The sequence below is a fragment of the Triturus cristatus genome, chromosome 4_1 (genome assembly GCF_964204655.1).
Source record: "Triturus cristatus chromosome 4_1, aTriCri1.1, whole genome shotgun sequence".
Taxonomy (NCBI): domain Eukaryota; kingdom Metazoa; phylum Chordata; class Amphibia; order Caudata; family Salamandridae; genus Triturus; species Triturus cristatus.
In genome coordinates this window covers 6,166,867-6,181,767 of record NC_140585.1, presented here as the reverse complement: position 1 = coordinate 6,181,767, position 14,901 = coordinate 6,166,867, and the positions used below count along the sequence as shown (strand labels likewise).

General features: G+C 47.4%; 1 protein-coding gene across 2 annotated transcripts in view; it reads left to right on the top strand.

Moving 5' to 3' along the window:
- The window catches only part of LOC146839266 (E3 ubiquitin-protein ligase TRIM11-like), a 342,111-nt gene that overhangs the window by 104,242 nt on the left and 222,968 nt on the right, over positions 1-14,901 (top strand). For both annotated transcript variants that reach the window (XM_085651307.1, XM_085651306.1), the window contains one exon: positions 12,455-12,477. In XM_085651307.1, the coding sequence (XP_085507433.1) occupies positions 12,455-12,477 (23 nt within the window). The remainder of the gene's footprint in view (positions 1-12,454; positions 12,478-14,901) is intronic.

The window sequence follows — 14,901 nt, the reverse complement described above, 5'->3', positions numbered from 1 at the left end:
TTGCCTTCGTAGATGTGCTGCAACAGCTGCTAGGCATTTTGAGAAGACCCTTGGTGTGGATTTGAGGCCGAATGCCAGTACTGTGAACTGGCACTGGCTTTGGTTGATCACAAACCTTAGCAGGCGCTTGTGTTTGTGGTTGATGGGGATGTGTAAGGATGCGTCCTTTACATCTATAGTAGCCATGAAATCCTCTCGCTGTATTTGTGGTATTACCTCTTGTAGAGAAGTCGTCTTGAATCTTTGAGTTCTTATGAATTTGTTCAGGAACCTTAGATCTAGGATAGGTCTTAGTGTTTCGTCCACTTTTGGTACCAGGAAGTAAGTTGTTCCTTTGGTTTTGCGGTACCACCTCTATTGCCTCCTTGCTGAGCAGTTCTTGCGCCTCTAGCAGCGAGAGCGAGAGCTCCTTTGCTGAGTGAGCCTTGCTTCTTGGTCTTCTGTTCGGAGGTTGTTTTTCTAACTCTATACAGTATCCGTATTGTATGATGTTTAGTATCCATTTGTTACTTTAAGAATATATGCTGTGTTTTTTGCGTTTTGTCCTTTGATTCTTTGCAGTGCATTTTAAAAAGTTCAATCCCCACTGGAAACAGCGGCTTTATCACCTTTTCATGGTTACTGATCTTTGGAAAAAGTAAAAAACTGTTTATTTTAAACATAGCCTCCTGTATAGTACTATTCTAAAAATTATAAAATTGTATATATCGTGTAAATAGTATGGACTGTCGATGGTATTTTTAGCTTGTAATCAGATCAGAAATTTTTATTGTGAATTTTATGAATTTTAAACGCATTGATGTAGTATGCTTTTATGGTATTTGTTTTTAAACCGAATAAAGCTTTGAAATTTGAATTTAGTATCCATTTGTCCGATGTGACCTTCCTCCATTCCTGGATGAAGTCTCTTATTCTTTCCCTACCGGTGTTGAGTGTTCGAGGTCCTGTTTGTCGTCGAACGTTCGGCTGCAGTTTTTCTTTATGTTCTTCCTCCCACCCCGAGGTGTTGCTAGGGTGGGGGCCTGTTTCATGGTGAAGTCACTTGGTTGAGGGCTGTTGGCCTCCTCTTCGTGTTTGTCCTCGTCCGTTTCCGTGCCCTCGAAAGGACTGTCCCCGGGGCTGGTACTGCCAGTTCTGCTGCTGCTGTCCCTGCTGCTGCTGGTCTTGGTTGTTCCCTCGGTAGCCTTGCTGGAACGTTTGGTACGATGTGGTCGGCACGTTGCCTCCATTTCTACCCCCTGACCTTCTTGTGGGTGTGCATCTTCTCATTCCCCTGAACTGCAACGCTCCCATGGACCTTGCTGTTTTGTTGTCCTTGAACTGCGTCAGCTTCTCATCCACTGGCGTGCCGAACAGTTGCCTCCATTAAAAGGTGTATTTTGGATGTTGCTTTACACCTCTGGCTTGAATCCCGAAATTCTGAGCCATGCGTGTCTTCTCTTGGTCACTCCTATGATCATTAGCCTGCTCGATGTTTCTGCAGCATCCAATGCCAATTTTAGGCATGTGTTAACCATGTTATTTCCTTCTTCTACCAGGCGAGCTGCTCTTTGTTGGTACTGGTCTAGTAGATGCTTTAGGAGCTGCCCCACTTCACCCCAGTGTTGGTATGTGTGCCTGTTGATCAGGGCGTTGGAGTTTGCGATGCGCCAATGTATTGCCGCATTTCTCTCCACCTTTCTCCCTGTGAGATCATTCCTCCTACTTTCCTTGTCTGGAGGTGGTCCGGCATTAGTGGGAACATTGGCCCTCTTCCTAGCCGTTGCTGCAATTATGGAGTCGGCTGGCACTGACCCTTGGATGTATGCCGGGTCCTTTGAAGAATGTTTGTACTTCTCTGTCCTAGGGGTCACAGCTTTGCATACTGCTGGCTCCTTAAAGGCCTCTGTTTCCGGATCCAGCACACTAGGGAGCATGGGCAGGAATTGGCTCCTAATTTGCTGAGGCAGTAGAGTTTCCAGGAGGAAACATGCCTTGGGCTTCTCCTCCATTTTCACTCCATAAGTCTGTGCAGCCTTTTGTACAACCATGTTGTAGATTCCTATGTCGTCTGGCGGCGAGGGCCTCGAAGGGTAAGTGTCTACGCCTTCTTCCGGCGATTCGGCATCGATCTTGCCATTCCATGTCTTGTGTCTCCGAGGACGTCGAGTCCCAGTAGGATTGCAGATCTTCGTCGCCTTCTCCCTCAAAATAGTAGTCTTCATCTCCCAGTTCGTCAACTGGTTTGGGTGTTTTCGGCGGTTCCGCGTCCTCGTCGTTCCTTTCGACTTCGACCGCGGGTTTCGGCGGGATGGTGTATCGGCTCATCTTCTCGTCAAAGTCCTTTTTCCGCTGTAGGATGCTCGCCATTTTGGCCTCGAGCCTCCTCTTCTTCCTCTCCATCTCGGCGGCATGTTCAGCGTCGAGGGTTGGAGCGCTTCTCTTCGGTGCCGTCGACGACAATGTCGGGCCCTCTTTCCTCAGCGCCGAGTTGTCCTTTTCGAGGCCAAACTTCGATGGACTTTGTTTTTCGAGGACTTATTGGGAGTCCTTTTTGAAGGATCCGCTAGGTTGACTGTCGCTGGTAGCTGTTGCTTTCGCCGAGTGTTTCGGCGGCATAGCTCCCTTCGATGACTTAGCTTCACTTCTACGAGTGTCGCTCTGGGTTTTAGCTTCACCCTTTCGAGTGTCGCTCGAGTGTTTAGGGGTCGACGACTCCCTTACCTCCTTCAATGTCTTCTTATGGACCTCGACGACCATGCAGTCCTCCGGTCCTTCGGTGATGTTGTCCTCCTCTCCACTGGAGAGGCCCAAGTCTCGGAGCGGTGGAGGTGGCCCCTGCCCTTGCATGTTGTGGTTCTCCCTTCTCTGCCTCTCCCTTACTCTGAGGGTCTTGGGTGTAAACGCCGAGCAGGCGTTGCAGTCTTTGCTGCTGTGGTCGAGTGGCAGGCAGAGGTTGCAGACTGGATGTTGATCCTTCTGGGCGTACTTGTGGTGGCAATTGGTGCAAAACTTGAATGGTGTTTTGTCCATCCCCACACTCAGGGAGCCCCCTGCGAGCACATTCTCCGTCGTACGTCGAAGTTTTGGTCGCAAAACTTCTCAATCGTTGCTCCGGTTACCTGACCTGTAGTCCAGTGTAGCTGAAAACTTAATTTCTGTATATTTTCAGCGATTTTTCCTTTATTCCTTCTTCCAAAACTCTGGAACTCTGTGGCAATGATCCAGACCCAACGGCGGAAAAAAGAATCTGAAGATGGCGGCCAAAGGTGGGAGCTTTCGGAGGAAGCACATCGACGTCACAAAGGACACCAAATGGTGGTATGTTGACGCCCACCTGGGCCACGAAAAAATAAGAGAAAAAAAGACTACAATTCCTGACCCGACCACTAGATGGCAGAATAATGCACAGCATAGTGAATCCAGAAAGATTCACGCTGCAAAACTCATAACATGAGTTGTGCTGCAACCTGAAAGTGTCAACACATGATAACTGTCTACAATTTTTGTTTTTCCTTGTCTCTGGCACTACCATTCTCTCCCCCATTGTTTTTATCAACCATTACAGATGCAACGCATCAGTGAGGTGGATATGCGTCCCCGTGCCCTGATGAAATTGTCAAAAATTGTGTGGGCAATGAAACATGTTGGTCTTTCAAGTTAAAATGGTCTAAACATGCCATTTCTTTTAACTGAGTGTGGACACTTTTAAAATAAAGAATGTGTGGAATAGTTGTTCACAACTCATTTTTAAGTAGGAGATTTATTCACTTTTCTTTACACTACGAGGCTTAGACGTTCAATAAATGAGACCATTATCTACACGTTGTTATATTTTCTCACCACTTCACACGAGCCTAAGAGTTAGGTTACACTTCTTTTCTTTCTGTCAAGAAAGTCGCCAATGATGACAGAGCAAACTGGTGAGTACCAACCAGTAGCTCCATGGATGGTGCTTGTGTCAGGAACTTTCTGACTTCTCTCACATTTTGTTCTTTGGTGGGTGTGAGATTATACATGGATGGTTGATAAAAAAAATAAACGAGAAACACTTAGAGGTAGGCATGACTAGATACTTTAGCATAGCCAAACCTGGGAGTTTACAATACCAGCTTAATACAAGTTACAAAAATCAAAAGAGTTTTGTCCAGCAAGGTTATTTTTGTATGGATTCCACGAGTGGAGGGCGGCCTGGTTATATTCCCCCTCTTGCTCCCATCTTTTGCTGATTTTTGCATGAACACACTATTGAATGCCCACCCACAGGCACTACTAGCACAACACCCCCAAGCATCACAACAGCAAATATATTTTTCAGTGTCAATACAGGTGGTTTCAATTTCCCTTGAAGGTAGGAAAATAAACACTATTGCATTGCACATAAGAGAAATATTGCATGTAAGAGCAGTGCAGAAATACACGAGGCTAGGACAATTGTCAACAAATGATGACAATTGTACAAGTAGCTTACCTTAGATCACGGCAACAATGAAGTCATTTGCCATTGTGGTCGAGTTGGAGCAGCAAAGGAGGTACCTAGACGATGGGGTACAAGACGGAAATGTAAACAGGAAAAAAGGTACGTTTTCACCTAATTTCCTTTGATTCCGCCAACTCCGATTAGGAGGGATTCCTGCCACAGTTGTCTCAATGAAAAGGCACATTGTGATTGGCTCGGCAGTAGCCTTGGCTAGAGTTCCGCTGATAGCCGCTTCTGGCTTTGATGCCATCGACACTGGTGACAAATCGTGGCGGAGTCGTCGAGAATCTGGTAGTCTTTCCTCCATAGACTCCCAAGCATCTAAATACAGCAGGCGGACTACAAGTAGGCAGGCGGTGAAGCCATCCAAAAAGCAGCAGCGTGGCCTGATCTGCCAAGATCTAAATCAACCTCTTAGTCTATGACTCAGACTGTCTCACTTCCTGCTCTCCCTAATCCGATAGAGACTTCTAGCCTCAGATTCCTTACCTTTTGAAATTCCCAGGTGCCAGACTGGATTTGGAAACTTTTGCATGAGACGGCTCTTCCGCATAATTATGGAATTATTGGAGTGGATCGGCCGGCTAACGGGGGGTCGGGGGGATTGCCATTATTCATAAATTAACAATTCAATGTACCTTCGAGCCAACCAGCATTGAGGATAGCGAAGCAGGCTTCTTCTCTATAATGGCAACTTCTAGCTACATTATAAAGGGGTTTCTAATTTATAGACCTCCAGGGCCCTCCACCCGGTCTGTATCGAGCCCAATAGAGCAGGTGATTCAACCTTCGCTGCGCTAGGACAAAATGCTTTTGTTGGGGGACATGAATCTTCACTTTGACGTGCTGACTAATACCGGAGTACAGGAGATCTGTCGGGAACTGGCTGCCCTCCAACTGACAATACAATCTGCACTCCCTACTCACCAATTAGGCCACCTATTAGACCCGATTTTCGCCAATCGGGGGGCCCTAGGAATTGAACACCCGATTGCAGTCCCCTGGACTGATCCCTTCGTGGCTCCCTTTAGCGCTCATGTGCCCTATACATATACTCCCAAGATGTCTGGCACGGGTAAACCACATAGAAAGTGGGCTAGGTTTTCATCAGCTAGCTTCAATCTGGCCCTCCAACAGGGCGGGCCACCTGGTGGCAAAGATATTGACTCTGCTTGCAGCGCCTTTGACAAGCGGATTACGGAGGCATTAGACTCCTCGAGTACACCAGGGAGACAATTAAAAACGGCACCATGGTTTAATGATTAACTCAGAATAGCTAAATCCGCCTGTAAGCGCATTGAAAGAACATGGAGGTAAGACTTCGCAGATCACAAAAAAACTGAATACAAAACCAGCCTCAAACACTATCACTCCCTCATAAGGAAAGCCCGGGTCGCCTACTATAGTGATAGGATTGAGATAGCTGAGAATTCCTCGAAGGAACTCTTCACTATTTTTAAAGAGATCTCGTCACTAGCAAGAACCACAGCTCCTAACACCAGGTTCGTGGATTCCTGCAACTTGGTGGCAGACTTCTTTGCGGAGAAGGTAGACAAGATCTACTCCACCTTCCCAGATGTAGCACGCAATGGGTGCTCGGATAGTGATGGGACATCCAACATAGTGGAGGCGGAATGCCTTAGTGGTTTTGTTCTCCCCTCCTGTGACAACCTCAAAGCCATAGCCTTAAGCATCGAGTCAGGCTCACCAAGGGACCCCACTACTCCTAGGGTGTTAAGAGGGAGCCTAGAGGTCCTAGCGCCCTACATCAGCCACCTCCTTGAACTCTCTTTTACCTCAGGAATGGTCCCAAAAAGATGGAAAGAGGCGATTGTCCTCCCCATAAAAAAGAAGCCAAATGTAAGCGTGAGTCAATTGGAGAATCTGTGTCCAATTTCACTTCTGCCTTACTTTGCCAAAATAGCGGAGAAGGTGGTCAGCACTCAACTGATAGCCCATATTAAGAAACACAACTTACTTCACCCTACACCGTCGGGTTTTCGTGCGACCTACTCTACTGAATCTGCACTGCTCCTATCTACAGAAACCATCCGTAAACATGGAGATGAGGACCAGACGGTCGCCCTAGTCCTCTTAGACCTCAGTGCCGCTTTCGACACTGTAGCCCATCCTACACTCCTTCAGCGCCTCAGGAAAGGAGGTCTGGCTGGGCGAGCCCTAGAGTGCCTGGGGTCCTCCTTACATGACTGCGGTTTTCAGGTGTCTCAGCAACCACACTATTCTAGGAGCATCAAGCTGGCCCAAGGGGTCCCGCAGGGCTCCATACTCAGCCCCACTCCCTTTAATCTCTATATCACCCCATTGGTAGAGATTATTGGGAAATTTGGCATCAGTGTCGTGTCATATGCTAAAGACACGCAACTGGTGGTGTCATTAACACAAGCCCACGATGAGGCAGCCATCAATTTCTCGATCTGCCTACAAGAACTGGCGTTGTGGATGTCTAACAACTGTTTGAAACTTTATGACAATAAAACAGAAGTGCTAGTGGTAGGCAGAGCCCCCCCGATCTGGTCCTCATCATGGTGGCCTTAGACTCTGGGACCGACCCCACCCCCCAGCGAACAGGTTAAGAACCTAGGGATGTGGCTGGACACTAAACTATCCTTTGAGAGCCAAACCAGGCGAGTGGCAGGGAAATGTTTTGGGGTAATGCGAGGACTCCGGAAGACCCTTAGGTCTTAGATTGCACGTTAGATTGTAAGGAACTTTGAGGAAGTTTTGTAAAGTTAATCTCTGTACTTCTGAATCTGACCCGTTGTAGACGTTGGGGGAATCATCTTTATAATTCGCACAGTGCGCTAAAGTACAGCTCAATATTGTAAACAATTTTATCAAATAGACCCAAAAATAATTTTTCAAATGGTGCTGTCTGAGGGCCGGATCACATAGCATTTTCGACTGGCGCTGCTTCACATCTTTGGTGGTAAATTAACGCAGCCCTTGTTGCAAACCGTATAATAAACACAGGTTTCCAGAGATGTTCATATGTGAAAAGAATATTTGTGTTCTTAGGTTATGTGGTCGTCAGTCACCTTCCTGCTTTCTCAAATTTGGTTGAAAATGCACCATTTGCCCACTCTTTTTTCAAAATTTTCTTGGAGGGGCGAACCCCCCAAATCCACGTAGGTGGTTCTGGCTCGCTCGCTACGCTCGCTTGCTACCGTGCAGGATATCAATTGTTTTATGGCATACCACTTTCAAATGTCACCAGCCGCCACTGAAATCCTTTGCGTTCCCACTGTCCTCTTCTACTCGCCCACTGGTGATTGGTAATCCCCTAGAGTGGACCACGGAGCCGACCCACTACCTCGGAGTGCAGGTGCATACTGACCCAGACATTGTGGTCTGTGAAAACTACGGGCGAGCGATACAGAAACTCTCCAAATCCATTGAGAAATGGGTCAAGCTGCCGTTATCCCTACTGGGTCGAGTATCGCTATTGAAAATGATCGTACTACCGCGGTTTCTGTTTTTGTTTGTTAATATCCATGTATTACTGCCAAACTCCTTCTTCTGATCCGGCTGGTATGGGCAGATATGGGACGTATTAACCAAACCATACTCTGCAGGCGGACTTAACACACCCGATTTTGAATTATATTATTGTGCTTCTCAACAGATGCATGCATACCAGTGGTTACACAGGCCTCGGGATAGCCCTCAATGGTTCATCGGGAGGGAGGCAGTGCACCCCTTATTGCTCCTACAGTTTCTGTTGGCAGAGCTACGTTGCCACTATCATATTATAGATCCAGTTGGGTGTACCAGGACCCTGCTCTGGAGAGTTACTAGCGAGCGGGCGTGACTCCGCTCTACTCTCCCGAACTACCGATGCCAGGTTTATACAAGAAGCTGGAGATGCCAGGTTTACAAAAGAGACTGGAGATGCCAGGTTTACACGAGAGGCTGGAGACGCCAGGTTTACACGAGAGGCTGGAGACGCCAGGTTTACACGAGAGGCTGGAGACGCCAGGTTTACACGAGAGGCTGGAGACGCCAGGTTTACACGAGAGGCTGGAGACGCCAGGTTTACACGAGAGGCTGGAGACGCCAGATTTACACGAGAGGCTGGAGACGCCAGATTTACACGAGAGGCTGGAGACGCCAGATTTACACGAGAGGCTGGAGACGCCAGATTTACACGAGAGGCTGGAGACGCCAGATTTACACGAGAGGCTGGAGACGCCAGATTTACACGAGAGGCTGGAGACGCCAGATTTACACGAGAGGCCGGAGGCGCCAGGTTTACACGAGAGGCCGGAGGCGCCAGGTTTACACGAGAGGCCGAAGGCGCCAGGTTTACACGAGAGGCCGGAGATGCCAGGTTTCCTGCGGCATCAGAATACCATAGCTGCTCACGAAGAGCTGACGCTCAGGAAGGTGTATCTTAGAGCGGGAACTTGCAAAGTTCCAGCTTAGGATTTTCATGGGGCGAACACATGCAGTTGGGGCAGCACTGGGGATGGAGGGTCAATGCAGCGAGACCCTCAGTTGTGGCGCTGCTCGAACGCTTTCATCCCCCGGATGAGGCAGCAGGTGCTATTGTTTACACTTTAGGGTCGATCACTGTGGGGCTCACTCGGGTTGCTGTTTGATGTTGAGTTTTCATTTTTCTTGTGCTTGTCTGGTCTGAAAGGAGTGATGATGATTGGAGAGTGTGGTTTGTTTTGATGGGACACTGAGTATAAAACTCTGGGATTATTTTGCAGTGACCGTGGTAATTGTGGTCGGATTGACATGTGCCTCTTTTTTGAGGGCTGTTTAGTGGTGCCTGCTTCCTTTTACGACACTAAAAACTATTACCTAAAACATCATACCTTTTGAGAGCAGCACACATTCTGTTTATTTATAAAGTTACTTGGGGCTCCCATGCTGGCTCTGCAGGTGAAAATCATAACCTCTGACACTTCCACTGCACTCACTTCTCCCATCTTCATTGCACCACAAGGTCACTTCTCTGATACACAGGTGTGGGTCCTTCCACCATAAGGCCAGCTTCCTTTTATGGTTACCATGACCTTAAAATCTCAAAGTGGGGGCATTCTGTTTCATTTCTTGTGCCCCCCCGCTACAGAACCAGGACAGTTTCTCTTTGTTGCCCCGGAAGGGATTGGTGTTTGAAGAGGTGAGACAGCTTCCCTTAAAGATCTTTAGTGATAGCCACAGCGAGTATGTTATGTGCAACAGTCAACTTTCACCATCAACGTGGGCTGATAGCTCAATATATGTTCATTAGCATATAATGTATAGATAAATAGATAGAGAACAATTGCATGGACACAAATCAATAATGAGCATGACCATAAAGAGCTGAACTTTTCAGCTTCAAAGCAAAATACAACCTCCCAGAGTTCATGAAGCCAGACAAGGTCACAGACCCGCAAAGCAATTAGAATGGTACCGGTTCCTAAAGAGAGGAGAAAAGAGCGCTCAGCAGCCCAGGTCGGTTCTGCGAGTTGGGGTAGGTATCTCCAAAATTAGGTATGAGTGTGCAAGGTAAGGGAGTGGTACTCCTGTGTGTGTTGTTGTGCCCTCATACACCCTTGCGGGTGCAAAGCCAATGCCGGACACAATGGGGCGTCCAGGAGGGGGGGGTTCAACCCCTTGTGAATCTTGGGAAGACAACAGAAGTAAGGGATGCGGGGTCACTCTTGGTAAGGAACGTAGCTTCGTCACGTGAGATTCAGCACTCCGTTTCAGCTTCAAAGATCAGGCTCTGTATCCTGGTTGATAACTGTGTGGTGGGGTCTACTTCCATGGGTTGGTAGTATCTGGTGTTAGAAAGTTTGCGTAGGCATTCGGCTTCGTATGCTTCCTTGTCCTGTATCACGATCGCACCGCCTTTATCAGCGGGTTTTAAAATGATCGTTGTGTCTTCAGCGATGTTCTTCAGTAATCGCTCTCTTCTTTGGAGAAGTTGTTGAAGGGATGGCTGGTGGTGATGTCGCTAACTTCTTTGAGGACAGCTTGTTCAAACGTCAATACTTCGTGGGGTGTCATCGCAGCAGTGGGAGTAAATCTAGATTTGTTCTTGCGGCCAGTGCCCACAACCGGAGATTCGGGTTTGTCCTGAAAAAATGCTTTTAAACGTACTTTCCTGAAGAATTGATCCAGTTCCCGGTGTAGTGTGAAGTCATCTTCCTTGGGCGTGGGGACTAAGCCGAGGCCCTTCTCCAAGAGCCTTTGCTCCCCCAACGTCAGAGGTCTGGAGGAGAGGTTGACCACTAGGGTCTCGCTGTCTTGCTCCTCAAGACCATCTGCTCCGGGTCCTGCCAATGGACGTTCTTGGATCCTCCTCTTCTTTTGCCTCTTCGTCTGCCCCTCCCTCTGTTGAAAAAAGGGGGGTTCTGGAATTGTTGGTATTGTTGAATATGTGGATTGTGTCCTGCTGGTCCGTTCCACATGGGTTGGGGTCCCATCCATGGTCCCTGGTATAATGGTGGTTGAAAAGAGTAAACTGGAAAACCCTGAAACAGGGGTGGAGGTTGCTGGTGTCTGTATCCACCTCTGAGTCTTTGTTGTCTGTTTTCGTAGCTTGTGTCGCTGCCAGTTGAGTTTGATCCTTTTGAATGACTACTACTCTTTTCTCCTCTCTTTAGGAACTGGTACCATTCTAATTGTTTTGCCTATTGTCTTTAGGAGCATTGGTACAGGACCGATTTCTAACCGCTCCCTGTCCCCCTTCTTGAATTGTGGTCATAAAGGTCACAGCACCCCCACAAAATCCTACCGAGCCAAAGACTGGAGGTGCCTCTTTCACTGCACCCCCAAAAGCAGAAAATAAGGATTTCTATGTGGACAGTTCCAAAACAACCAACCTTAGAATGCCCACAGCTGGATTGTGCAAACCCAGGCCAGGGATTGCCTGAAGCCAGGTTTACCCTGCATGGCCCTGCGTTGCTTGGTAATTCTGGACTAATGCAGGGCAGACCCAGCCGCTGCCGTGCGGTACTCTGTGCTGGGAAGACATTCCAAGGTGCTTTCTGGAGCGTTCACAGATTTACCAAGACCGGTAAACCTGGGAATGCCTCATAACTGTATGCCTTCCCGATAGAGCCGCATCGAGGAGTTTCCTCTCTCTAAGTGTGCTACATTCTGCAGCACTTTTACAAAAAGAAAAACACTTCCAATGATTGTTTTTGTGCAGGAAGGTGTCCCTTCAATGCAGGCACCCTTGCACCATGGTGCTAGGCAGCAGTTTGTGCGCCAAGGCAGGAGAGAGCAGGAATGAGTCATATCACGGTAAATAAGATACTTTCCTGCCCTCTCCATTCCAGGCAGTGCAGCGAGCTGTCTTGTGGCGCTGTGTTGCATCCAAAAATGATACATCTGCCCCAAGTGTTTCTCCCCACTCTAAACCAAGTGGAGCCACCAGCAGGCTTGCGAAGAGGGACCAAGCAGCATTGTACGGAGAGGCTCCCACTCTGTCAAACTCAGAATAACTCACTCCCGCTCTGAGAGGGTCAGTAACTGACTGGACAAGTCTTAGATTAGATTTTAATGCTGAATATTGGAAATATCCCAAATGATCCCATAAGTTGATATTTTAACAGCAAGATTAAACTGTTCAGTTACACTGTCCACCCAGGTGTAGGTAGCATAAGTCTATTCCAAGTACCCGGTAACACCACACATTTTCAGCCTGTCCTAGCTCCAGGCTATATCTCACCGGGAGCATATATCTCAAGTAGAGACACCCCCCCACCCCCCACCCCCTACCCCCAACCCCAGCCGGCAGCGGTGGAGCACTCCAGACTAACATCCTGCTGCATTTTGACAACGCATTTTGACAACACCTTCTCAGTGATCTGACATCATCCAGGCAGGCAGAGTCAGAAGACTCGGGGAGACTGGGCATAGCACAGAGCATCTCATCAAATGACAAGTCTGTATGTCCTCAATCTGCAAACCAACTCACACAATGATGCCGGGGTGTTTATATTGACTTTCTCTTGTTCTTTCTCTCTCTAGGTTGCACCGAACTCCATCGCCAGGTATGTTCCTGCTCTCAGGTAAAATATTTCTGCAACAAAGTAGTAAATGTAACTGCTCATAGGGGCAGGCCTTCAAAGCTTTCTACCGCGTGAAGGTTCCTTGTGGAGTTAAAGGAAGTCTGCCCGGAGAACGCTGTACCACCAGTACGGGCTTTCCTAAATTTGGGAACCTTCCACAATTTAGTATTAGCTGAACGTGACTGTCCAGGTGGAATGTAAAGTTGTAATTTGTGTCGAAGACGGTATGGTCCAATGTGGTGGAAGGTCCGATGTACTAAACACAGTGATTTAAACTGAATTCGCTTGGCTACTGGGAGCCAATGGAGAGTCCATGGCCTCTGAGGTAGAAGGATAATGTGGCAGAGAGAGTGCAAGGTTTGCTGCGGCCACTTGTGTGTCTACAATGCAGGTGGTGAACAAGATGGCTTGAAGCGCCTAAAAACAAGGCGGACCATGGTCGCGTCTACTCCAAATAATGCTCTGCACCACAAGCGAGAGAGCGTGTGGACAAGAGCGACACTGTTACGAAGTGCCCTCATCAGTCCAAACAGGTGAAATAGATTTTAATGAACATGAGCACAGAGGGATAGATCATTGTCCATATAAACTTCCAATTCCAAACAGTCAACACATTAATTGGGAGTTATGGTCCAGCGACCAAAAAGCCACTATAAGCTGCCATGGAGGAGACTCCGAGAAGCAGCTACCTCAGTCTCATCCCAGTGAAACTTGAGGAAATTAATTCTAAGCCACTGCAAGATGTCTAACATGCAGTCCTGAAAGAGGCCATTGGAGAGCGTGAAGTACAGTTTAGCGTACAACTATTAGTGTCTCTTCCTCTGTTCAAAGCCGCGCTAGGAGTAATCTCATCTTGAAACAAGTCGGTGGCTCTATCAACAAGCATTGGCATAGCCAATAGGTCTCGCCTTTGGGACCTTATAAGTGTTTAGCCATGCAACAGTTGATGTTGTTGCACCAAGGATATTATGCTGGATAACTGAACACTTATAAGATCCCAAAGGCGAAACCTATTGGCTATGCCAATGCTTGTTACTTTTATTGTAACTATGTTAAACTCCACTGGCTCAGTGGTAAACACTCTTCTTTTCAAGGTGTGTGTTACTTTGAGAGTGAGTGTAGATGTTCTCAATCATCTACATTATATTTTGTGAGAGTATGCAACCATTGAGAGCATGTTCACTTTCCAAAGCGTATGTGGGCACCTCTTTTTTCTGTATGATTATGTGTGATTGTGTGCCATTTTATGTAAGTGCAGCGCCGGCCCGACGAGGAGCAGGTCCATATGATGAAGCATGACACCTAGCTTGCTGGGTGTGTGAGGACCCTAGTTCCGAATAGAGGAATTCCTCTTTCTTACGGTCTCTTCTCTACACCTTCACTCCCTCGTCTCTCTGAGGAACTGCATACTCTTTCTTTTTGATATGATTAATTGGGCATGTATGCTGGACCTCCTGTAAATAAAAGCCCGTCAGTCCCTCTTTTGATAACATTGACCACAAGGCTTGCCATGGGCCATGCCTACATCCAAACCTTTTGTGTGGTCAACACCTGATGTGAGAAGTCTTTGAAAGGTGCTGGCACCCAACTGCTTGTTCAGCCAACCTCCACCATCAGCACCGGCTGTACACATTAGTGGTATTCTTTGACTACAAAGCCTAGCCTATAGTCAGGTCTTCAAATCCACCCTAGATTGAACCTGTCGTATATTATTGTAACACAATCCATACATCAATTATTGTGTTCCACTTCCACTTGAAGCCTTTCCACACATCAGATTTGAAACTTTGTTAAGCATTATTCTGACCTAAGAAGTGGAAAACTTAGATCGGTTTCACTTCTTTTGTATCAACACACTAAAAGTATGTATTAATTGGTTCGGGCTTGTCAGACACTCAGTGGTAGATTAAGAGATTATGATGTTGTGTCTCCATGCCTTCTGCAGCAAGAGTCAGGCTTCCCTAGACCCAAGGCATGGAGGAAGGGAGGCACTCGGGATCCACCAGATATTGTCTCCCCTCTCTACCCGTGGTCTGTGCAGACCCATTGGAGACTGCAGATTAGTTCAATGGTGGTATTCATTCTCCCACAACTGCTGTCAGCACAGGCATTTTTATTCTGACTATGCCAGAATGGTGCCTTCTGGCACTGTCAGAATGCTTTCACATTGAGGCGGGAGCACACAGGGTGAGAATACAGTAGTGGCGGATCCGAATGAGGCAGGGGAGTCTGTCAGGATGTCAGTTATTCATTCAAATAAAGGCAGTTGAAGAGAGAGGGGGTATATGTCCTTATAGGGGTAGACTTCTGAATATGAGCGAAGAGTGTCAGAATTCCCTATTTTTTTTGTGATAAAGAAAATTCACAGAAGCATAGAGGGCAGGCTATGAAGAGATGTGGAGTGGC